This window comes from Larimichthys crocea, chromosome XX (assembly GCF_000972845.2).
Source record: "Larimichthys crocea isolate SSNF chromosome XX, L_crocea_2.0, whole genome shotgun sequence".
NCBI classification, from domain to species: domain Eukaryota; kingdom Metazoa; phylum Chordata; class Actinopteri; family Sciaenidae; genus Larimichthys; species Larimichthys crocea.
In genome coordinates this window covers 6,006,580-6,023,874 of record NC_040030.1, presented here as the reverse complement: position 1 = coordinate 6,023,874, position 17,295 = coordinate 6,006,580, and the positions used below count along the sequence as shown (strand labels likewise).

At 41.5% G+C, this 17,295-nt stretch overlaps 2 protein-coding genes across 5 annotated transcripts in view; both read left to right on the top strand.

The window, feature by feature from the left end:
* The first annotated feature begins 6 nt into the window (after positions 1–6).
* On the top strand, positions 7–13,522 carry LOC104923739 (thioredoxin reductase 1, cytoplasmic). 3 transcript variants are annotated; one of them, XM_010736909.3, is made up of 15 exons: positions 14–175; positions 919–1,058; positions 3,179–3,251; positions 3,492–3,608; positions 3,802–3,944; positions 4,995–5,110; positions 5,222–5,447; positions 5,533–5,572; positions 6,987–7,084; positions 7,252–7,328; positions 7,426–7,582; positions 7,795–7,902; positions 8,003–8,098; positions 9,675–9,809; positions 11,501–13,522. In XM_010736909.3, the coding sequence occupies exons 2-15, from the start codon at positions 969–971 to the stop codon at positions 11,564–11,566; spliced, it is 1,542 nt and encodes a 513-aa protein (XP_010735211.3). In that variant the 5' UTR covers positions 14–175; positions 919–968; the 3' UTR covers positions 11,567–13,522. The 3 variants fall into 3 exon arrangements, with proteins under 3 accessions (XP_027127867.1, XP_010735211.3, XP_019113419.2); XM_019257874.2 differs by having other exon boundaries at positions 153–236; XM_027272066.1 differs by lacking the exons at positions 9,675–9,809; positions 11,501–13,522 and adding an exon at positions 8,329–9,655 and having other exon boundaries at positions 7–175.
* A 407-nt stretch (positions 13,523–13,929) lies between these two features.
* chst11 (carbohydrate (chondroitin 4) sulfotransferase 11) overlaps positions 13,930–17,295 on the top strand; it is an 88,999-nt gene continuing 85,633 nt past the window's right edge. Inside the window, exon 1 of one of the 2 annotated variants that reach the window (XM_010736908.3) lies at positions 13,930–14,187. In XM_010736908.3, coding sequence (XP_010735210.1) covers positions 14,085–14,187 — 103 coding nt within the window. In that variant the 5' untranslated portion in view covers positions 13,930–14,084. Of the gene's footprint in view, positions 14,203–17,295 lie in introns of both variants that reach the window. The other variant, XM_010736907.3, reaches the window with a different exon arrangement.

The window sequence follows — 17,295 nt, the reverse complement described above, 5'->3', positions numbered from 1 at the left end:
GATGTCGTGAGAAGAAAATACTCACCTGTAGTTTATTTTAGACTAACGTTGTTCTGTCCTAATGGCGCTCCTATAATTCCTACATTTCTGGCAGCACCGGAACGCATCTCTTCTAGCCTACATGTTTCCCTCAGACGTGTCACCCTCCCTGCGCTTCCTCAGGAAAGCTGCTCAGGTTTGTGTTTGGAGACAGAAACGCTTCAGGCGGCTGAGCTTTACTTTTTGACTAAAGTAAGGTAGGCTGTGTTAAACTGACAGTTCTTTCTGTCAACAAAAGTCAACTCATTTAAATTACACCTCTGGCTTTCAGACAGTTTTATGTGTATTCACTGTGCAGCGAAGGTCTATAGGACTTATTTTACTAAGATTCCCCAAACGCAGCTGTTTTTTTTAAATTACTTGATGTTCAATGTTTCCCCACAAGGTGTCGCCATGTCACCGTGGAAACAATAAAGAACATTACTGTGTGATATATTTATATTTTCCTCTGTTTCTGTCAGACTCTGGCCAGTACCAATGACAATATAAAGATAATACAAAGCTCACTGAACCATTTCTCATGGAATGTCATATACAATGCCATACATCAACTTGGTGGATATATTCAGATCATTTTCACGTTTATTTATGATAAAAGTGACCAATACTATAATCATTTTTTTTTTAAATAAAAAGTGATTTCTGTTTTTGTTTTTAGTTTTTTTTAAAAAACCTCTTCCATCCTGTCTGGAAACACAACACACAACAGCAATTTGATGGTGTAAACAAAACATTTTTTGGCCTGATAAAAATTCATAAATTGTTGTCAGCTGACGTCACCCGCTGTAACCCACATCTGGCCTGCAATCAGTTCTCGGGCCAAAGTCCTTCCTCACTGAGTGTGTCTGTGGTGTTGATTTTATGTGTCTGTGCTCCTAGGACTAACAGCAGAAGAAGGTTCTCAGTATCTGGACCTGTAGCAGTGAAACATGGACCCACCAACCGGGCCACCCGTGGGGCCTTATGACTATGACCTGGTGGTTATTGGAGGTGGATCAGGTGGTGTGGCTGTGGCAAAGGTCAGCTTATTCAGTTCTTACTCAGCTCAGCAGTCAGTCCGTGTGTTTGTTTCTTACTATTCTGCTTTTCGATTGTTCTGTCTCTTTTGAAGCTTTGAGATAAACATCGAGCAGTAATGACTGAAAGCAAAGCCTAAAGAAAGAATAAATCCACCTATACTAACATACTGTATATGAAGTTTGCGCAACAACAGTAGAATCTGTTCTGCTACTGTTCTTTGATCCTGTCAGTCAGCAAACTTAAAGTCATTGGCCACAGCCAGATCCAAACCTGTCCAATTCCATATGAAATTAGTCAAACCATTAAGTAATCACTGACAAGAATTAAGGTGCAAAACAAAGGCCAAATAACTATGATAACAGAATAATGAAGAAAAAATTAAATGGAGTGAAAATAAACCATGAAAAGAGAAACAAAAACAAAAAACAAGACAGACAAAAGCCTCTTGCCTTTTTTCAAGTTCAATCAAGTTTTGACGCTCTACATGAGTGGTTCTCAAATTTTAAGAAAACCCGGACCAGACCAGTACTAAACAGTTCTGCATGTTCTGCAGATAGACTTGATTAATTGCTCCTCTGTGCTAAGTTGTGTAGAGCCAGACAATCTTAGAACATATATTTTTTTAATAAAAAAATTACATTACTATATTTGAGGAAACACTGCTCTTTATCAAAGTGGACTACCACTTGATTTTTAATGCAGCTGTAATTGTTATTTTTAGAATAATAATACGTTTATTTAATGACAATGTAAACGGGTCCCTCAGGTGACAGAGAATAATCAGCTGAATCTGCAGCTCCTCTCGGCTTTATGGAGCTTTAATGAGTCCACTGTTTAGACGTCCAGCCCTACTACTGTTTCGGTTCAGTCTCACCACTCTCATTACATTGTTTTCAGTGGAAAAGCTGTAAAAACCTACTGCACACAGCTGACAGGAGACTAGAGCTTTGGAACATAGTGGAGCATTTAGAAGCTAAAGAGTCAGATATTTCCTTCGGGAGTTGGTGCACTGAGCTAAAATCAAGTGAATATTGGACTAAAATCTTTGGGGGACAGAAACATCAGTCCAGATCAATGGTACATTTGCTCTGCAGCTACTGACTGTGTAAATTAGCAACTCTTTGCTAACAAGATAAAGGTGACGTTATATCAACGTTGGGTTCATGTCATCTGCTGCCCCCAAGTTGCCAAAAAAAGTTACTGCAGGTTGAACATTATTATGGTTGGCACAGGGAGAGATGACCAGAAGTGAATTGTTTTGACAGAGAGCTGGCTCACAAAATCACACATGTTGAGAGGGCATTTGTACACAACACATAAACTCTGTGTAAAGTCTGTGTAAAGTCCGAATAAATATGTGTTCTGGCGCTGAAGCCATGCCCACACGTGTGACTCAGTGTCTGTTTTTTCTCTGTTTCTCTCTGTCTGCTTGTCTTTCTCTCTCTCTGTGTCTCAATATGTCATGTACCCTTAATATAAAAATGCACTGTGTGGAAATGTTTCGGAAAAAAAACAAAACACCAGCAGCATGGCATGCCTGCAGCCGGTGCCCAGGTGCCATTACAGACACACGTAAACTTCAGATCTTAAAAATAAAAGACTCAAAATAAATCCACTTCTTCTTCACCTTCTTCTGAAGGCTTTTATACTGTTGTGGGTTAGGGAGCCGGGGGAATTATGCTCAGGGTGGCCTCAACTGGACTGAAAAATATTTGGATCCAAATAAAAAAAAAATCTTGTCAGTTGCACAATACAAAACTTAAAACTCTGAAACTCTAAAACTGACTATTAAACATCTCATTTCAATATCCTGCATTTATCTGCATTTTGTACCTTCTGTGGTTCCTCTGCACGCATCCAGCTGTGCTCTCTGCTTCACTTCCAGTGGTTAGAGGGCACTCCACCAACTCACCCTCATAATTACTGCTAATCTGGTCAATGAGCGTACACACACCTCAGATAATTATCATATTAATGGGCTTTATGGTAATGGGATGATCTATGAGCAGCTCTAGAAACAAACGCTTAACTTGTTTCAATATTTAATTTCTCTCTTTCTCTTTTGCCCTCTGACTCTGTCGCTCTCATTTATTCCGTTCTTCTCTTCCCTCTCCTTCAGGAAGCTGCAATCTTGGTGAAAAAAGTGCTGATCCTTGACCTTGTGGCTCCCTCTCCAAGAGGCACCGTGAGGGGTGAGTGTCTGCTTCGCAGAGTCTGAAGGGTCCACGTGATTATAAACCATCTTTATCCTCTTCCCGAGTTTTGTTGATATGTTAGGTATCATGCGCCGTGTTCCTACTGAGTTGTATTGTTTGAAGTGTGATGATTACATTCTTTATAATTAGAAATTCTCTTTATCTTCTCATGTTATCCTGTCTTTTCTTTCCTTTCTTCTTTTCCCTGTTTTCCTCTTTTCTTTCCCCTTCCTCCAGAACTGGGAGGTTCCAGTATCAACAGTATCAGCATCAGGAGATTTCTACAACAGGCGTCTCTACTGGGAAAAGCTGTTCAGGACTCTAAAGCATATGGCTGGAGGATGAAAGAGCATGGTGATTAAAAAAAGATCATTAGTTGTGAGAATTTTGAAGCTGTAAAAGAAAACAAGATTTTTTTCCTTAAACCAAATTAGAGGTGACAAGTTGGAACGTTGCAGCAGTATAAAAATAAGAAATGTGACAAAATCAAATCTAAATAATTAAGTGGTTCATCTGTAACAAGTATACAATGTCTGCTTTATTTCAGTGTCTCATGGATGGAGTGAGCTGGTGGAGGCTGTACAGGAGAAGGTGAAGACTCGCAGTTCAGAGCTAAAGAGGGAGCTGAAGAGCTGTGGAGTCTATTACCTCAAGGCTCGTGGAGAGATAGTAGCACCGCACACAGTGGAGGTAAACACTTCTAATCCAGGTCTGTGCTGGAAGCACTGCAGAAGAATGATTGGTGTCCAAAGGGATATTCTGTATTACTAAAACGTTGCCATTATTATTGTTTTTCAGGTATTTGAGTCTTTATTAGATGTGATCCACGTCTTTTTCTCTCCTCCAAATTCTGTATTCATATGCAGATATCTGTTTATAGAGATTAGGAGTCAGAAAATACAGATTTGGGCAAAACAGTGAAGACTTAGACTGAGAATTTCCATACAAAACACCAAAACACACCTTAATAAAAGTCACACCATCCATTGACATCTAAATGTTGACTGAGTTTGGATTTCAAGTGTGATTTTCAGTGTTTTCCTAATCACAGTATCACATAAGACTTCAGCTTAATTTAAGTTTTACAGCACAGCTGACATGCCCCAAAAGTGTAACTGCGCTTCTGGGCTATGGCAGCTACTGGTATATCTTGTGGGGACCATAAGACCTTTGACTGGCCAGCTTAGACTGCTGTTGTTTTCTCCTACAAGTTTCTGTTGCTGGTGAAGATTAGTTAGTTGAAAAAAAGCCAGCACGACATCCCAGCAACATGTCGTATTTCTTTCTGGACGATCTCGATTCCAGACCAGACGGACAAAGTAATCCCTTCCGTGAGTTCTAGGTCTGTCCGGAAAGGTGCCCAGGAGGCATCCTAAACAGATGTCCTTTTGGCAAGAAGGAGCAGTAATTCTACTTCAAGTTCCTTCCAGATGTCTAAGCTTCTCACCCTATTTAAGACTGAGCCCAATGACCCTACAGCCTTTCAACCACTACCCAAAGCTCATGGCTACTAGTTTACTAGTTAAAACTAGTCTGGTACAACATCTGCATCACTGCTGATGCCACACCAATCTGCCTGTCCATCTCGTGTCTGTCCATTTTATTATCACTCATGAACAACATCCTGGGATACTTGAACTCCTTCACTTGGGGCAGCAACTCACTCCTAAACTAGACAGAGCAATCCACCATTTTCTTTCATCAGCAGTAAACAGTTATTTTTTTTTTTTGATCAATCAGGTGACGGAGATGAATGGGAGGAAAAGACGTTTGACAGCAGAGACCCTGGTCATCGCTACAGGAGGCAGACATCAGTATCTGGACATACCAGGAGACAGAGAGTACTGCCTAACCTGGTCAGCCAGCACACAGACATTACATTCTGTTTTCACATGTGGATTGATTAAAAGAATAATCTAAACAGAAACAAACAGAACTTCATCCCCTCTCTCTCTTTCACCCACCAGTGAGGATCTCCTCTCTCTAACTCAACCGCCAGGTCGGACCCTGGTGGTAGGCGGGTCTGCAGAGGGGTTGGAGTGCGCTGGCTTCCTGTTTGGCCTCGGGCTACCGGTAACCATCATGCCGCAACCTCACCTACTCCCAGGGTTTGATCGGAGAATGGCAGAGAAGATAGAGAACCACATGATCGTTAACGGAGTGGACTTCCTCTATAACTGTTCACTCAGCAAGGTACTGAACACAATCAAAGTATTGATCACTTCTATTAGAAAACTGAAAATATTGCTTTTTAATGTTGTATTCATTGTGTCTGTAGGTGGAGCTGACTGAAGCCTGCAGTAAGGAAGTCGTTTTAGGTATAGTAAAAAAAGCTCATTTATCAGGATCATGGTAAAGACAGAATATCAAATTGAGAATGTAGTGATACAAGTATTTAAAAGGCTCTACATGGTAATGTTAAAGTTATGCATTCTAGTTTCAACACAATGCTTTCTACTTTAAACTTCATATAAACTCAGTGCACCGCATTTTTTGTATTAAGAATTCTGACCAGATTTAACCTAAACCCCACAGAAAGGAATGGAATGTAGTTTAGTAAATTTAATCAAAAATAGTACTGTATTTAAGTACAGTATTTTTAAGGTGCTTGTATTATATTCAAAAATATTCCAAAAATCCAAAGTCCCAAAGTCTAAAGTGTTGCTGTTTCTTCTTTCCCTCCCTCTCAGATTTATCTTGTGACCCACTGGAGGGGGTCCAACCCGCTATTCAGAAAGCACAGGATTAAACTGTATAAAGTTGTAGCAAAAATAATTGCATCAGTATTAATAGGGATTAACAGTCATTTTCTGCACAATAAGTACACAACATTTGTACTACATTTGGTGAAACTATTTCAATACTATTACTTAAAATGCATTTTTAAGATGTAACCTCAGAAAATGATCAATAAATGATCTGAGCACTTTTTCCACCACCTCCCACAGACCTTTTGATGTCCACCATCACAGGATTTACACATCAAACCCACACCACCCCACAGAAGATGATCTTTAAAGTTGTCCAGAACAGAGTTTTCAAAAGGAGAAATCTTTCTAAAATATGGTACTTTTTAGATTTGAAGATGTAAAAATACTTAAAATGTAAGGTAAAAATTTTAACAAATGTAACTTTAGTTAGTAGTTAGTACAATCAGATATAAATATTAAACTGTGACACTGTCAAGCCACTCAAAGGATAACACTGGTGTTCATGTACATTTTACTAACCGTCTGCAAATCCAAAAAAAGTTCAAAGTAAAGTAAAAACACTTCACTGAGCCACACTGCTGCACTGGGTCACATGTTAACCTCATTACTATGAACAAACACACTGTAGTTTATTTAGACTTAGTCCTACACACACCATCCTGCTGCCACAAATAAACACTAGAGCACCAAATGTAGATTAATCCACCGCTGAAAATAGTCCCAGACAAATGCACTATTATACTGTTTGAGTAACGTTTGATGGAAACTACATTGAGCAGCTGTATGAAATTACTGATCTTTTCAAAAATTAATCAATAAAAAAAAAATATATTTCTGAACTGTTTTTATAGATCTTAAGTAGAAATCAGTGGGCTTGGAGCTGAGAGCCACAGAAAGGGTTGGGACAACTTGGGAAATGGATGAATGAAGTCTTGGTTTGGTTTTAGATTTAGTTTTAAAGTTGAATTAGAAGCTAAATAATACATGAAATGTTTTATTCATTTATTATTATTTTAAATAGGTGCTTCTGCAACAGAACCACAGCAGGTTCCTCGAGGGAAACTTCGAGTGACCATCACCTCCAAGGACGGCCAAACTAAACAGGAAGAATTTGATACAGTACGTCATCAATGTTCAATTAATGCATTTGTTTCTCTCCTGTAGTTCTCCTGTCAATGTTTCAAAGAACAGTCGGCAGCACTCTTGTTGTTCGACTGATGAACCCGTGTTGCTGAGATCATCTTGATGCTGCTGAACTGTATTTGTAAATGTTTTTGTGTGTGCAGGTGCTGCTCGCCGTTGGGAGGAAATCCTCCACCAGTGACATTGGCCTGGAGTGTGTTGGGGTGCAGTGCAACCAGGAGTGCGTTCAGTCTGTCCACATTCATTTTGGCTTCAATCTGGGCGCAGAAGGTTTTGTTAAAGTCATGTGTGTGTGTGTCCTCTTTATGTGTGTGCAGCACCGGCAGGATCCTGGTGAATGAGAGGGATGAGACCAGTGTAGATAATATTTATGCCATAGGATCAGTGCAGCATGGACGCCCTTCCACAACAGGCCTCTCGGTGCATTCTGGGACACTGCTGGCCCGCCGACTCTACAGAGATGACAACATCTTGGTACATAGTTTGGAAATAGTTACACTGATTGTACCGTACTCATTGTGAGTGCGGATGATCAATCATAGACCTCCTTTAGAAGTCAGACAAATTAAATTATCATTATGTCTATGTTGTGTCTTGAGTTTTTAAAGCTTGTGTATGAGCCAAATGTTGCATATAGGACAATAAAGTTAGAATTGATTTAAGCTGATCTCATTTTTCATTCACAGTGTGATTACACCAACGTGCCCACTGTTGTGCTCACTCCAGTGGAGTATGCTGCATGTGGTCTATCTGAGGAGAAAGCCACTCTAACTTTTGGAGAACCCAAAGTAGAGGTACACTCACACTCACACACAGGCATGCATGCATACTCAAACAAACAAGAGCTCTCATCTTGTAAAATGATCTAAAGTCAAAATGTCTGCCCTTTTGCAGGTGTATCACAGATACTACTGGCCCCTGGAGTGGGAGCTGCCTGCCAGGAATAAAAACTCCTGTTATGTTAAAGTCATCTGCCACATCCCAGACCATGTAATGTTTTTAAAGCTGAAATAATCAATATTTTGACAATGAATCAAATAACTGTGTAATTTAAATGTGTCACTCATAGTGATGAACCCACTGTGAATTACAGTATAACACATTCTGCAGTTACCCTCATTTCTATGGAGCATTTTAGCATCTTTTAGCTTGTTGTTTTGGTTTTAAATCATGTAACTTCATTGTTTTTATTCACTCTCACTGCTTCATTATGTTTTCAGACAGAGCAGGCAGCTATTTTCAATATAAAAGCTCCAAAGACCCACAATAGACTGCCTGTCCAGCACCAAACAACAACCAGACAAAGTAAACGACCTTGGTGAACACAATGGAACATTTAGCAGCTAAACAGCCTGAACTTTCCCTCAGGAGTTGGACCAAATAAACTGAAGGCCCCACGCACCTTCATAAGCTATAAAATAAAGAGATTTTTTTTCTCTCTTGGGAGACTGAGTCATAATGCCACGAGTTGTGCAATAGTTCACACCTCATTAATCCACCTACCCCTTATTATATTTTTAGCTCTTTCCACAATTGACTTGGCACCACTCAAGATGACTGTATTTCAGAATGCAGTTCTGCCAAGCTGGTGATCACTGTGTTAATATTAATATTCTCTGCTCATTTACACAGATTAGTGTAAATTATACTGCCATTCTCAGACATTTTAATTGCGCATTATCATGATTGAAGTACACCGCAGTCATTATAACCACCAAACTAACTTTAAATAGGAATTTGTCTTTATTGTTTTACATTTGTTCTTGTGTGTATATCAACTCAACTCAGCTAGGTCTCACACATGGTGGACTGGGACTACATTAAGACATGACCTTGGAGACTCTGGCTTGCATACTGATGAACAAGAATGGCAAGACCAGATAAGACTGGACTGGACTGTGACTGGACTCAATGTAGACATAGAGAGACTGTGACTAGACTCTAGACTCAGGCTTGATCTTAGGGACTTGGAACCACATGACTCATCAAACACATTGAGGATCTGGAACTTAACTTGGACTTTACATGGACTCAAATGCACATTCGGGTTTGAGTGGTGTCTTAGTGACTCAGGCTCATACACTGAAGAGCAATTATGTGACATGAACAAGACAAGTTTTGACTTTGACTCACATACTGAGGAACTCTACTAGACTCAGACAGGATCTTAGGGATTTGGAACCAGTCTCAGACTTGAGAAGACCTTGGACTTGACTAAGACAGACCTCCACTGAGTAATTGAGACTTAGAGAGGACCTTAGTGACATGGGTTTATATTTGAGATCTGGGACTTGGAGAGTTGGACTCAACTTGGACTTGGACTCACACTTACATTGCGATTGGGTATTTAGGACTGAGTGTAGATGACCCACAAATGATTGAAGTGAGCCCTCAGATATGTTGAGATATAATATTAACACTTCTGATTCAAACTATATGTTTATGAGATTCCAAGCAAGCAGAAACTTTACCCAGACTCAAGTCTTCGAGTGTAACATGACATTTGTGCCTCTGTCTTAAACATCAAGAATGGCGGACTTACCAAAACACTGCTTTGTCTCAACAGGAGCGTGTGGTTGGTCTCCATGTCATGGGTCCTAACGCTGGAGATATTCTTCAAGGCTTTGTTGCAGCCATGAAATGTGGTCTTACTAAACAACAGCTAGATGCCACAGTGGGCATCCACCCTGGGACGGCTCAGGTCAGCATCCCTTTTTCTACACTTTTTCATAAAAATAGGGCTTCGATGGCTATTAGGTACAAAATGGCTACCTGCTGCTTTTGACACCTATTGATTTTTCCCCCCGGCAATGATATTAATTCAGTCACTCCCTGATGTGCTGTCACACTCTGCGTTGACGTACTGTGCTGAGAGATCAGTTTTGAGATATTACCATGTTCAGTCCTTGAAAAAGCTCTGCTGTCTGGGGTCAATGCCAGACCAGCAGTTTGAAATGAGTTTGCAGCTCTGAATGCTGCCTGAATTATTCATTGACAATATTTAATAAACCTCTATCACAGTCCATCATTGTGGAGATTGACCCCACAGTACATGAGCGGGTTAATGCTTGACATTTTCAAACTCAATTAATAAGGCATTCAATGGAGTGTTAAATAGAGGTCACTGGTCCTGGTGATGTCAGCTGAAACAGGGTTTGGGGATATTGTGTAATGGATAACAATAGACAGAGGTAAATTGATTTCTCTGAAGGAGGAAGGATCCCATAATCGTGAACCTTTTATTGACAACACATTTTGTTAGAGCTCAGAGATCTGATCTGCATTTAGCACTTCACCACACTGAATCATATTGCAGACTGTTTGACTGATGTTGCTGCAGTTTGGACACAGTTGCCTTTGGTGGCTTTAAATTTAATCTTTAAAGTGTTGACTGCCAGACATCTGTTATGGAATACAAAGGTTGCTATTTAGCAATCACCATAATATGACATACATTTGTGGTGGAGTTTGTAATTGTGATTAAATTACTTCACATTTTAAAACCACTGTGTGTAGAGTTGTTTGATTAAAGCGTCTTAAACAGTTCATTTTGGCACCTTTCAGATCATTGTTTTGGTTGTCTGGCCCACACAACTCATCAAGCTGGGTTCTTGTTGGTGTGTTCTGTAAAGAAACTTTGATAAACACTACCTTTCCTGTACCAAACAGCAACAATTCAAACTTGGCAACTAGTTGGTAAAGTACAGCAAAGCATTAGTAGATAGAGAGCATTTTCCTGGTAAAGAGCCAGACATTTTTTCTCAGGACTTAATGGAGTAATACAGAACTTAAAGGAGAGTTAATGTTGGATGTAGGTTAAATCAACATAAATACGGTCCGTCAGCAGATTCCAGTGTTTCTGCACCATTACACATACAGAACTTTGTTTTACAGGCCAAAAGTCTTGACTTAGGCCTGGATTTTCAACTGATGAATGATGTAATCTGTAGGTAGAGGTAGAGTGGGTACACGCATAGCAGACCAACATTGAATCAACATTGAATCAACATTGAATCAACATTGAATCAACATTGAAACAACATTGAATTAACATTGAATCAATGTTTCTCTTCTCAACATTGAGATCAGCTTTGATTCAATGTTATCTAGCCTTGAATATTCAACCTCAACAAAAAGGATGATTCTGATGGAATGTCAGCATTGAATCAATGTTGCCATGCTGTCTCGGTCGTCCACCAATCAGAAGATTGGCAGTGAATGTGACTGTGAATTGTCGTTAAGGTTTTAGCAGTTGGAAGAAGGGAATGGTGTTATATAAGTTCAGTCCATTTACCATGTAGCAGAGGACAAAGTAACAAGTTATTTTTGCAGTACAGTGTCCTGGTCTGTTGACGTACACTGATGATTTATTGGTTTCTCTCTGCTGTCCAGGTGCTCAGCTTATTGACTGAAACTCAGCGAATGACTGAGGCCTTGATGATAAGGGGAAACTGCTGAGGTTAGCCCCCTGCTGTCAATCACAGTTGCCTATGGCAACAGTAGAAGACAGCAGGGAAGGGCTTGCTATCACCATGAAGAGCGACGGCGGCAGGATGGCCAACTGACCATCCAGTGACATCTTCACCTGAAGCCTGGCAGACAGGCGGGCGAGGACCGATGCTCTGCTGCCAATGCACTTCTTACCTTGCGTGTGTTTGTGCCTGTGCTGCTTTTTAGGTTTCCTTGCATTTTTATGAACTGTTTGCTTCAAGCATAACTTTGAAATTTACCATTGATGCATTTTTGTGGCTCTCAAGTTTAAGGAAGATGCTCTCTAATCTGCCTCCGAAAGCTCCTGTAAGCTTTAATACAGCTGAGTTTTTAATGGCTGCATGAGATTGATAAGACTCTGGGATTTGATGCATTTACATGGAGTGAAAGCTCCGGCTTATAGTCTGTGTTTTTATTGCTATGGCACAAGCGCTCAGGGGTTTTACAGCATTATTTTCATGTAATATACTAGCCGAGGATTATGGAATTACCCAAATTAATTGGGTTTATCGGCAAATGCTCTTGCTTTAATTGATGCATATGCTGTCTTTATTGAGACATTAGGCCAGAGTTCCTGATGCAGTCCCTTGTTTGCTTTTTCTCTTTTATGTTCTCTCTCTGATTCAGAGCTGCCATGCATAACAGCTGCCTTCAAACAACTGTTGAATATTCATGCAGATCATTAAGTGAAGTGTCTCATACAAATGAATGCAGGAACCCGAGTGCAGATATTTCTTAAAAGCATGCCGCTGACCCTGTGAGTTTTCCCCGCCACCTCAACTCTACACTCTGCATTTAAATCAGAAAATGTACATCTGTGGGCATAGAACATGAATGTGCCCTCGTGCAAGGGCGTCATTTTCATTCTCATGGTGTCCTGCAGCTTGTCACGAGTACAGCAGTTTCCATTCAGTCCATGTTAATGCCTGTACTGTAATGCGTCGTGCTGTTGCTTGCTGAACATTGCAGCACTTAGATGCAAATTTCCCGAGGTTATCCTCCAGACCACCTTCTGATTCTCTCCCTGACAGACCTGCCTTGTGTAAGTAAGACAGATCTCCTAATTAGAAAAAGTGCACAGGAGTGTCTCTTTTGGCATGTGCCTTAAAATGCCATTACAGCATAATTTGATCAGAGGTAAGTAGCCTCTATGACTTTGTCCGGGTCTCACAGCAAGGTTAAGAGGTCTGCTGCATGGATGTCTATCTATCACTGCCTGCTCATTTTGGACAGTGTTCAGGGGTTTCGCCTGACCCCAGTGCATTGTGTGCTGTAACACCACTAGATGGCACTGTGGGGTAATATGAATGAGGCAATATTCAATGTTTTTTGTCCTTAAATGAAGAAAAATAAAAACATATACAGATGTGTGGCTTTAACAATTACTTCAGTAATTCAGATTATATGACCACCAACTACGAATACTGATGTTACTATTAGCACGACTGCTTCTTCTGCTATAAAGTGGCAAGAAAACAGAAATACCCAAGTAAAGTACAAGTACCCCAAAACTGTATCAGTACCTAAGTTATTTTACTTTACTTACTTACCACATATCAGAGGCTCAGGTTGTACTTTTTACTGCATTACATTTATATGACAGATATTGCTCACAATATATATAATTCAACTTCAGTTTCATGAATACATTACTGTTACAGATTGTTATAGATGAAACTATCAGACTCACAGAAAGAAGAAAAAAAACTAAAACTAAACTGAAACTTCTTCCGAGTCCTTTGCATTGTTGGTTACTTCCGCCACTGTACTCCTACATCCAAAGTACATATAAATACAGTACTTGAGTAAATGTACATCTCTTTTTACAGCTATTATAACTAATGTTATTATATCATCACAAAATCATATGTGATGGTAGACATAATAAAAGAAACACTGTACTGTCATTGGTGTGAATCTCACCGAAACATGATTGTATTCCTGCTTTTTCTCAGATGTTTTAATGATTTTATTTGATTTTATTATCTCCAATACAAAGAATATTTGTGTATGTACAGTATTGGACTGTGGGTATGTGTGTGTGTGTGTGCATATTTTAATTGTTTCTTCACTGAGTTTATAATCACTGGGATTGTGTTGCTGCAGTATCCTCCTGATGGAACAGGTTAAACAGCAGCTTTTAACGTGATGCTCATGAAGAGAATCGCACATCTGGACGCGCTCATTAGCTCCGCGCACGGAGACGGGGAGGAGGGAGGGAGATGGGGGGTGGGGGTGATGTTCTCACGTCGTCCCTGCCCACCCTCCTCCTCCTCCCCTTCCTCCTCCTCCTCCTCCTCCTCCTCCTCCCCTCCAGCAGCAGCGGCAGTGGTACGCTCCATGTTGGAGCGCATTGACCGGCAGACAATCCTCATCAGTACCAAGCCAGAGCCCCCGGAGCTTCCGACAGACCGGCCTTTCGTTTCTCCCACAACAACACAAAGCGAGCAGCAGCGAGCCTCCTCCAGCCTCTCTCCGTCCCGAAATGAAACAGACTCTGAGCGAACTGATGAGGATGAACAGGATATGCCGGATGGTTTTTGCCACCTGTTTGGGATCCTTTATTCTGGTCATCTTTTATTTCCAAAGTATGTTCCAACCAGGTAGGATCTCCCTCCTCTCCTCTGCCTCGTGTGTGTGTGTAGCTGTGTGTGTGTGTGTGTGTGTTGATGTATCGCATCTTGTCTGGCAACATGTTGACACATCGATTTATCCAGTGTGTACAGTAACGCGCCACATAAAGAATTGTTACTTGTGTGAACGCGTAAATCATCCAGTAAGAGTGCAGTGTCTGCGATCAATCACTGAGACACATCTCTCACACTCTGCTCTGATTGTCTTGGTGCGCTTTTGTCCCGCTTTTGTTGAGCGGGCACAAGTGTGAGTCTGTGCGTTTGGGTGTGATTGGATGTGAGCAACCACGCGCTGTTCGCTGGCTGGCAAGTGGCATGGAGAGAGGTTTTTTTTGTCTCCGGAATCATGTTTTCTCGGGGGCGACGGGAATCAGTGCACGGGCGGTATTTGGGTTTGGCAAAGTGGGCATATAGGTGAACCCATTTCAAATTTGATCCACGTTCTCGGGGTTCTGTATCAAGAGTGAAACCAGAGCTTTAAAATCAATTTGGAGCCCCTATCTAAAAATAAATCATCTTTAGGGAGCATTTAGGACCGAGGTCCTCTCTAATCTGTGCGCTCTGGAGACCTTTTAAATAATTTATCCCACAATAAAGGAAACCCTGTCAGTGCCAGCGGGGGGTTCCGACGGGAGAATTTGAATCACATTATGTTAAATGAGATTTTATGTGTAGCTTTAACGAATCAACGCCCCTGGATGTGATACCCAGCGACGTCTCTCCGTGCGCCAAAATCAAAGCAGCCTGCGTTCAGACGCGCCAAGGAGGAGCGCACGTACACGTACAGCGGTGACGAGTCAGTGCTGCTGACCTACAGTACAACTGGTTTACTGTAAGGTGGAAGAGAAAGAAAAAAACAACCTTACTGGGTATTTGCTTTCCATGAACAGAAACTGAATCATTCACAAACGGGAAATAATCCCATAATGCTGCTGTTGGAGACAGCGTGTCTGCGAGGATCAGTGGGTTAATACTCCTATGATACTTCAAGGTTGCAGCATCTTAAACTGATCAGTGCTCTGTGATAAAAGTTCATGTGCCAGAGAACACACAGAGCTGTGTATCAGGCTGGAGGTGATGACGGGAAAGCAGAGAAGTGAAACCCTATAGAGGAATTTCATGCTGCATCTGAGTGATGGAGCTGCTGGGCTAAAAGAGAGATGAAACAAGGGATACACAACACACACACACACACACACACACACACAGCATCATCCACACCAGCGTGAAACCAAAAGTGCACACATCTCTGATCAGGATCCTCATGATCCTACCTGCTCTGTGTGAGTCACCCGTATTGGTGCCGGGCAGCTGGCAGTGGTGGCGGTCGACTGATATTTCTAATCCGCAAAGAGAAAATCACCACAACACACCGCTTCAGGGAAGCTACAGTGAGTTACTGTAACATTATCTAAGCACAAATACAGCTGGATGACTGAATCAATGTTTGGAAAGGGTTTCGATCATAAGGACATCAAACCTTCTGCGTGTCAGCAGCTGCTGACTGATCGATAACTGGACCACACTCCCTCCTTCTGTTGTTGACATTGGCTTCAATTCCACACCTCTCTGCTGTGTGTGTACAAATGATAAATCCTTTTAATTATGTATTTTATTCTCTTCTGTCCTCTTTGGTTGGCCAAGAAGTAATTCACGGACAAAGAAATGTACAGTTCCCTTTCGCGTGCAGAGACATCACTTGCACCTGGGGCCATTTAATCAGGACGCCCAGCAGAAGATTAGGTTTTTATCTGCTGAGGGTTTGAGATGTTGATGATCTGTCTCTGATTACAACCCAGTTAAATCCAACAATCAGAAAATTACATTTCACCTCATGAAACTACCTTCTAGCAAAGGAATGTGCAGACGTTTTTTTTAGATCATTTCAAGACCCTGTCCTATGAAACCCCCACTTGAGCGAGACAGGCCTGTAGTCGCGCATCATTGAGTCATGAATGACATAACTGTAACCTGTAGCAGGAACAGTGAACGGAGTGAGACCTCTCCTCTAATGTACATCATTAAATCAGCCTCCAGGCAGAGAATTGATTGTAAAAATTGAACCAAGACTCTATTAAACCTCTGTCAAGGACCCCTGGATCCTGCTCTCACAGTTGTGCCAGTCTCTGCAGTCATTGCATCAGCTTCTGCCCAACACACACACACACACACACACACACACACACATACGCAGGTCACAAAGTGGATGTTCTATTTTGTTGCGGTGATGACAGGGTGCTGCATCCAGGACGCTCTGATTGAAGAGGAGATGTGTAAAAGCAGGGTGTTTGTGCAGGAGCGGGGATATAAGTTTGAATGCCGCAGTGTGTGTTTATGTGATTACACAGGTGAGACGGATACTAGTGAGTGTGTATGTTAGTGTTGTTGACTTCCTTTACAAGCCGTCGTCTTGTCTCTATCTCAATCTGATCCCCTTCCCTGGTATGACGTTATCGCTCTTTCCTGATCTTCTATTTTGAGTTTTTCCCCATTTTCCCTTTCTTTCTCCAGCACCACACACACACACACACACACACACACACACACACGCACGCACACGGGAGCACCATTGTTGTCCATCAGATAAAGTTCCAGGCAAGCGTCTCCCTAGTTCAGGCATGTTTAACAGGCCTGGGAATCCAGGCTGGCCTCCCAATGTAAACTCTCACCTCTCTTCAAGGACCCGTGGGGTCGTGACCTCTTGAAAAAGAAACAGAGGGAAGGGGGGTTTACAGTGGCACACCGAGCAAGGCTGTATATTCCAAATGTGCATTCAAAGTGTTCTTACCGCAAAAAATTCAGCTTCGTGATGAGAACAGAACGCCACATTTGGCTCAACCCTGAAATGCCAACTTCTCATCGACTCATGAGTTCCTCCATCCAGTGTGGACACCAGAGACCGAGCAGACCTGGAGGACGCTGGCAATGCCCCCCTGCTGTGTTGAGCAGCAGTTTGAGAGCGCGTCAAATTAGATTTAGTTGGAGTGTACTGCCAGTCTTAGTAGAAGCAGACAGAAAGCACGGCAGCAGTGACAACATTATTTCAGCCAGTGCTCATGCTCA

Coding starts and splice junctions, on each gene's coding strand:
- LOC104923739 (XM_010736909.3), top strand. CDS start 969: ATGGACCCACCAACCGGGCCACCCGTGGGGCCTTATGACTATGACCTG. Junction 1,059..3,178: donor GTGGTGTGGCTGTGGCAAAG/GTCAGCTTATTC, acceptor CCTCTCCTTCAG/GAAGCTGCAATCTTGGTGAA. Junction 5,448..5,532: donor ATAACTGTTCACTCAGCAAG/GTACTGAACACA, acceptor TTGTGTCTGTAG/GTGGAGCTGACTGAAGCCTG.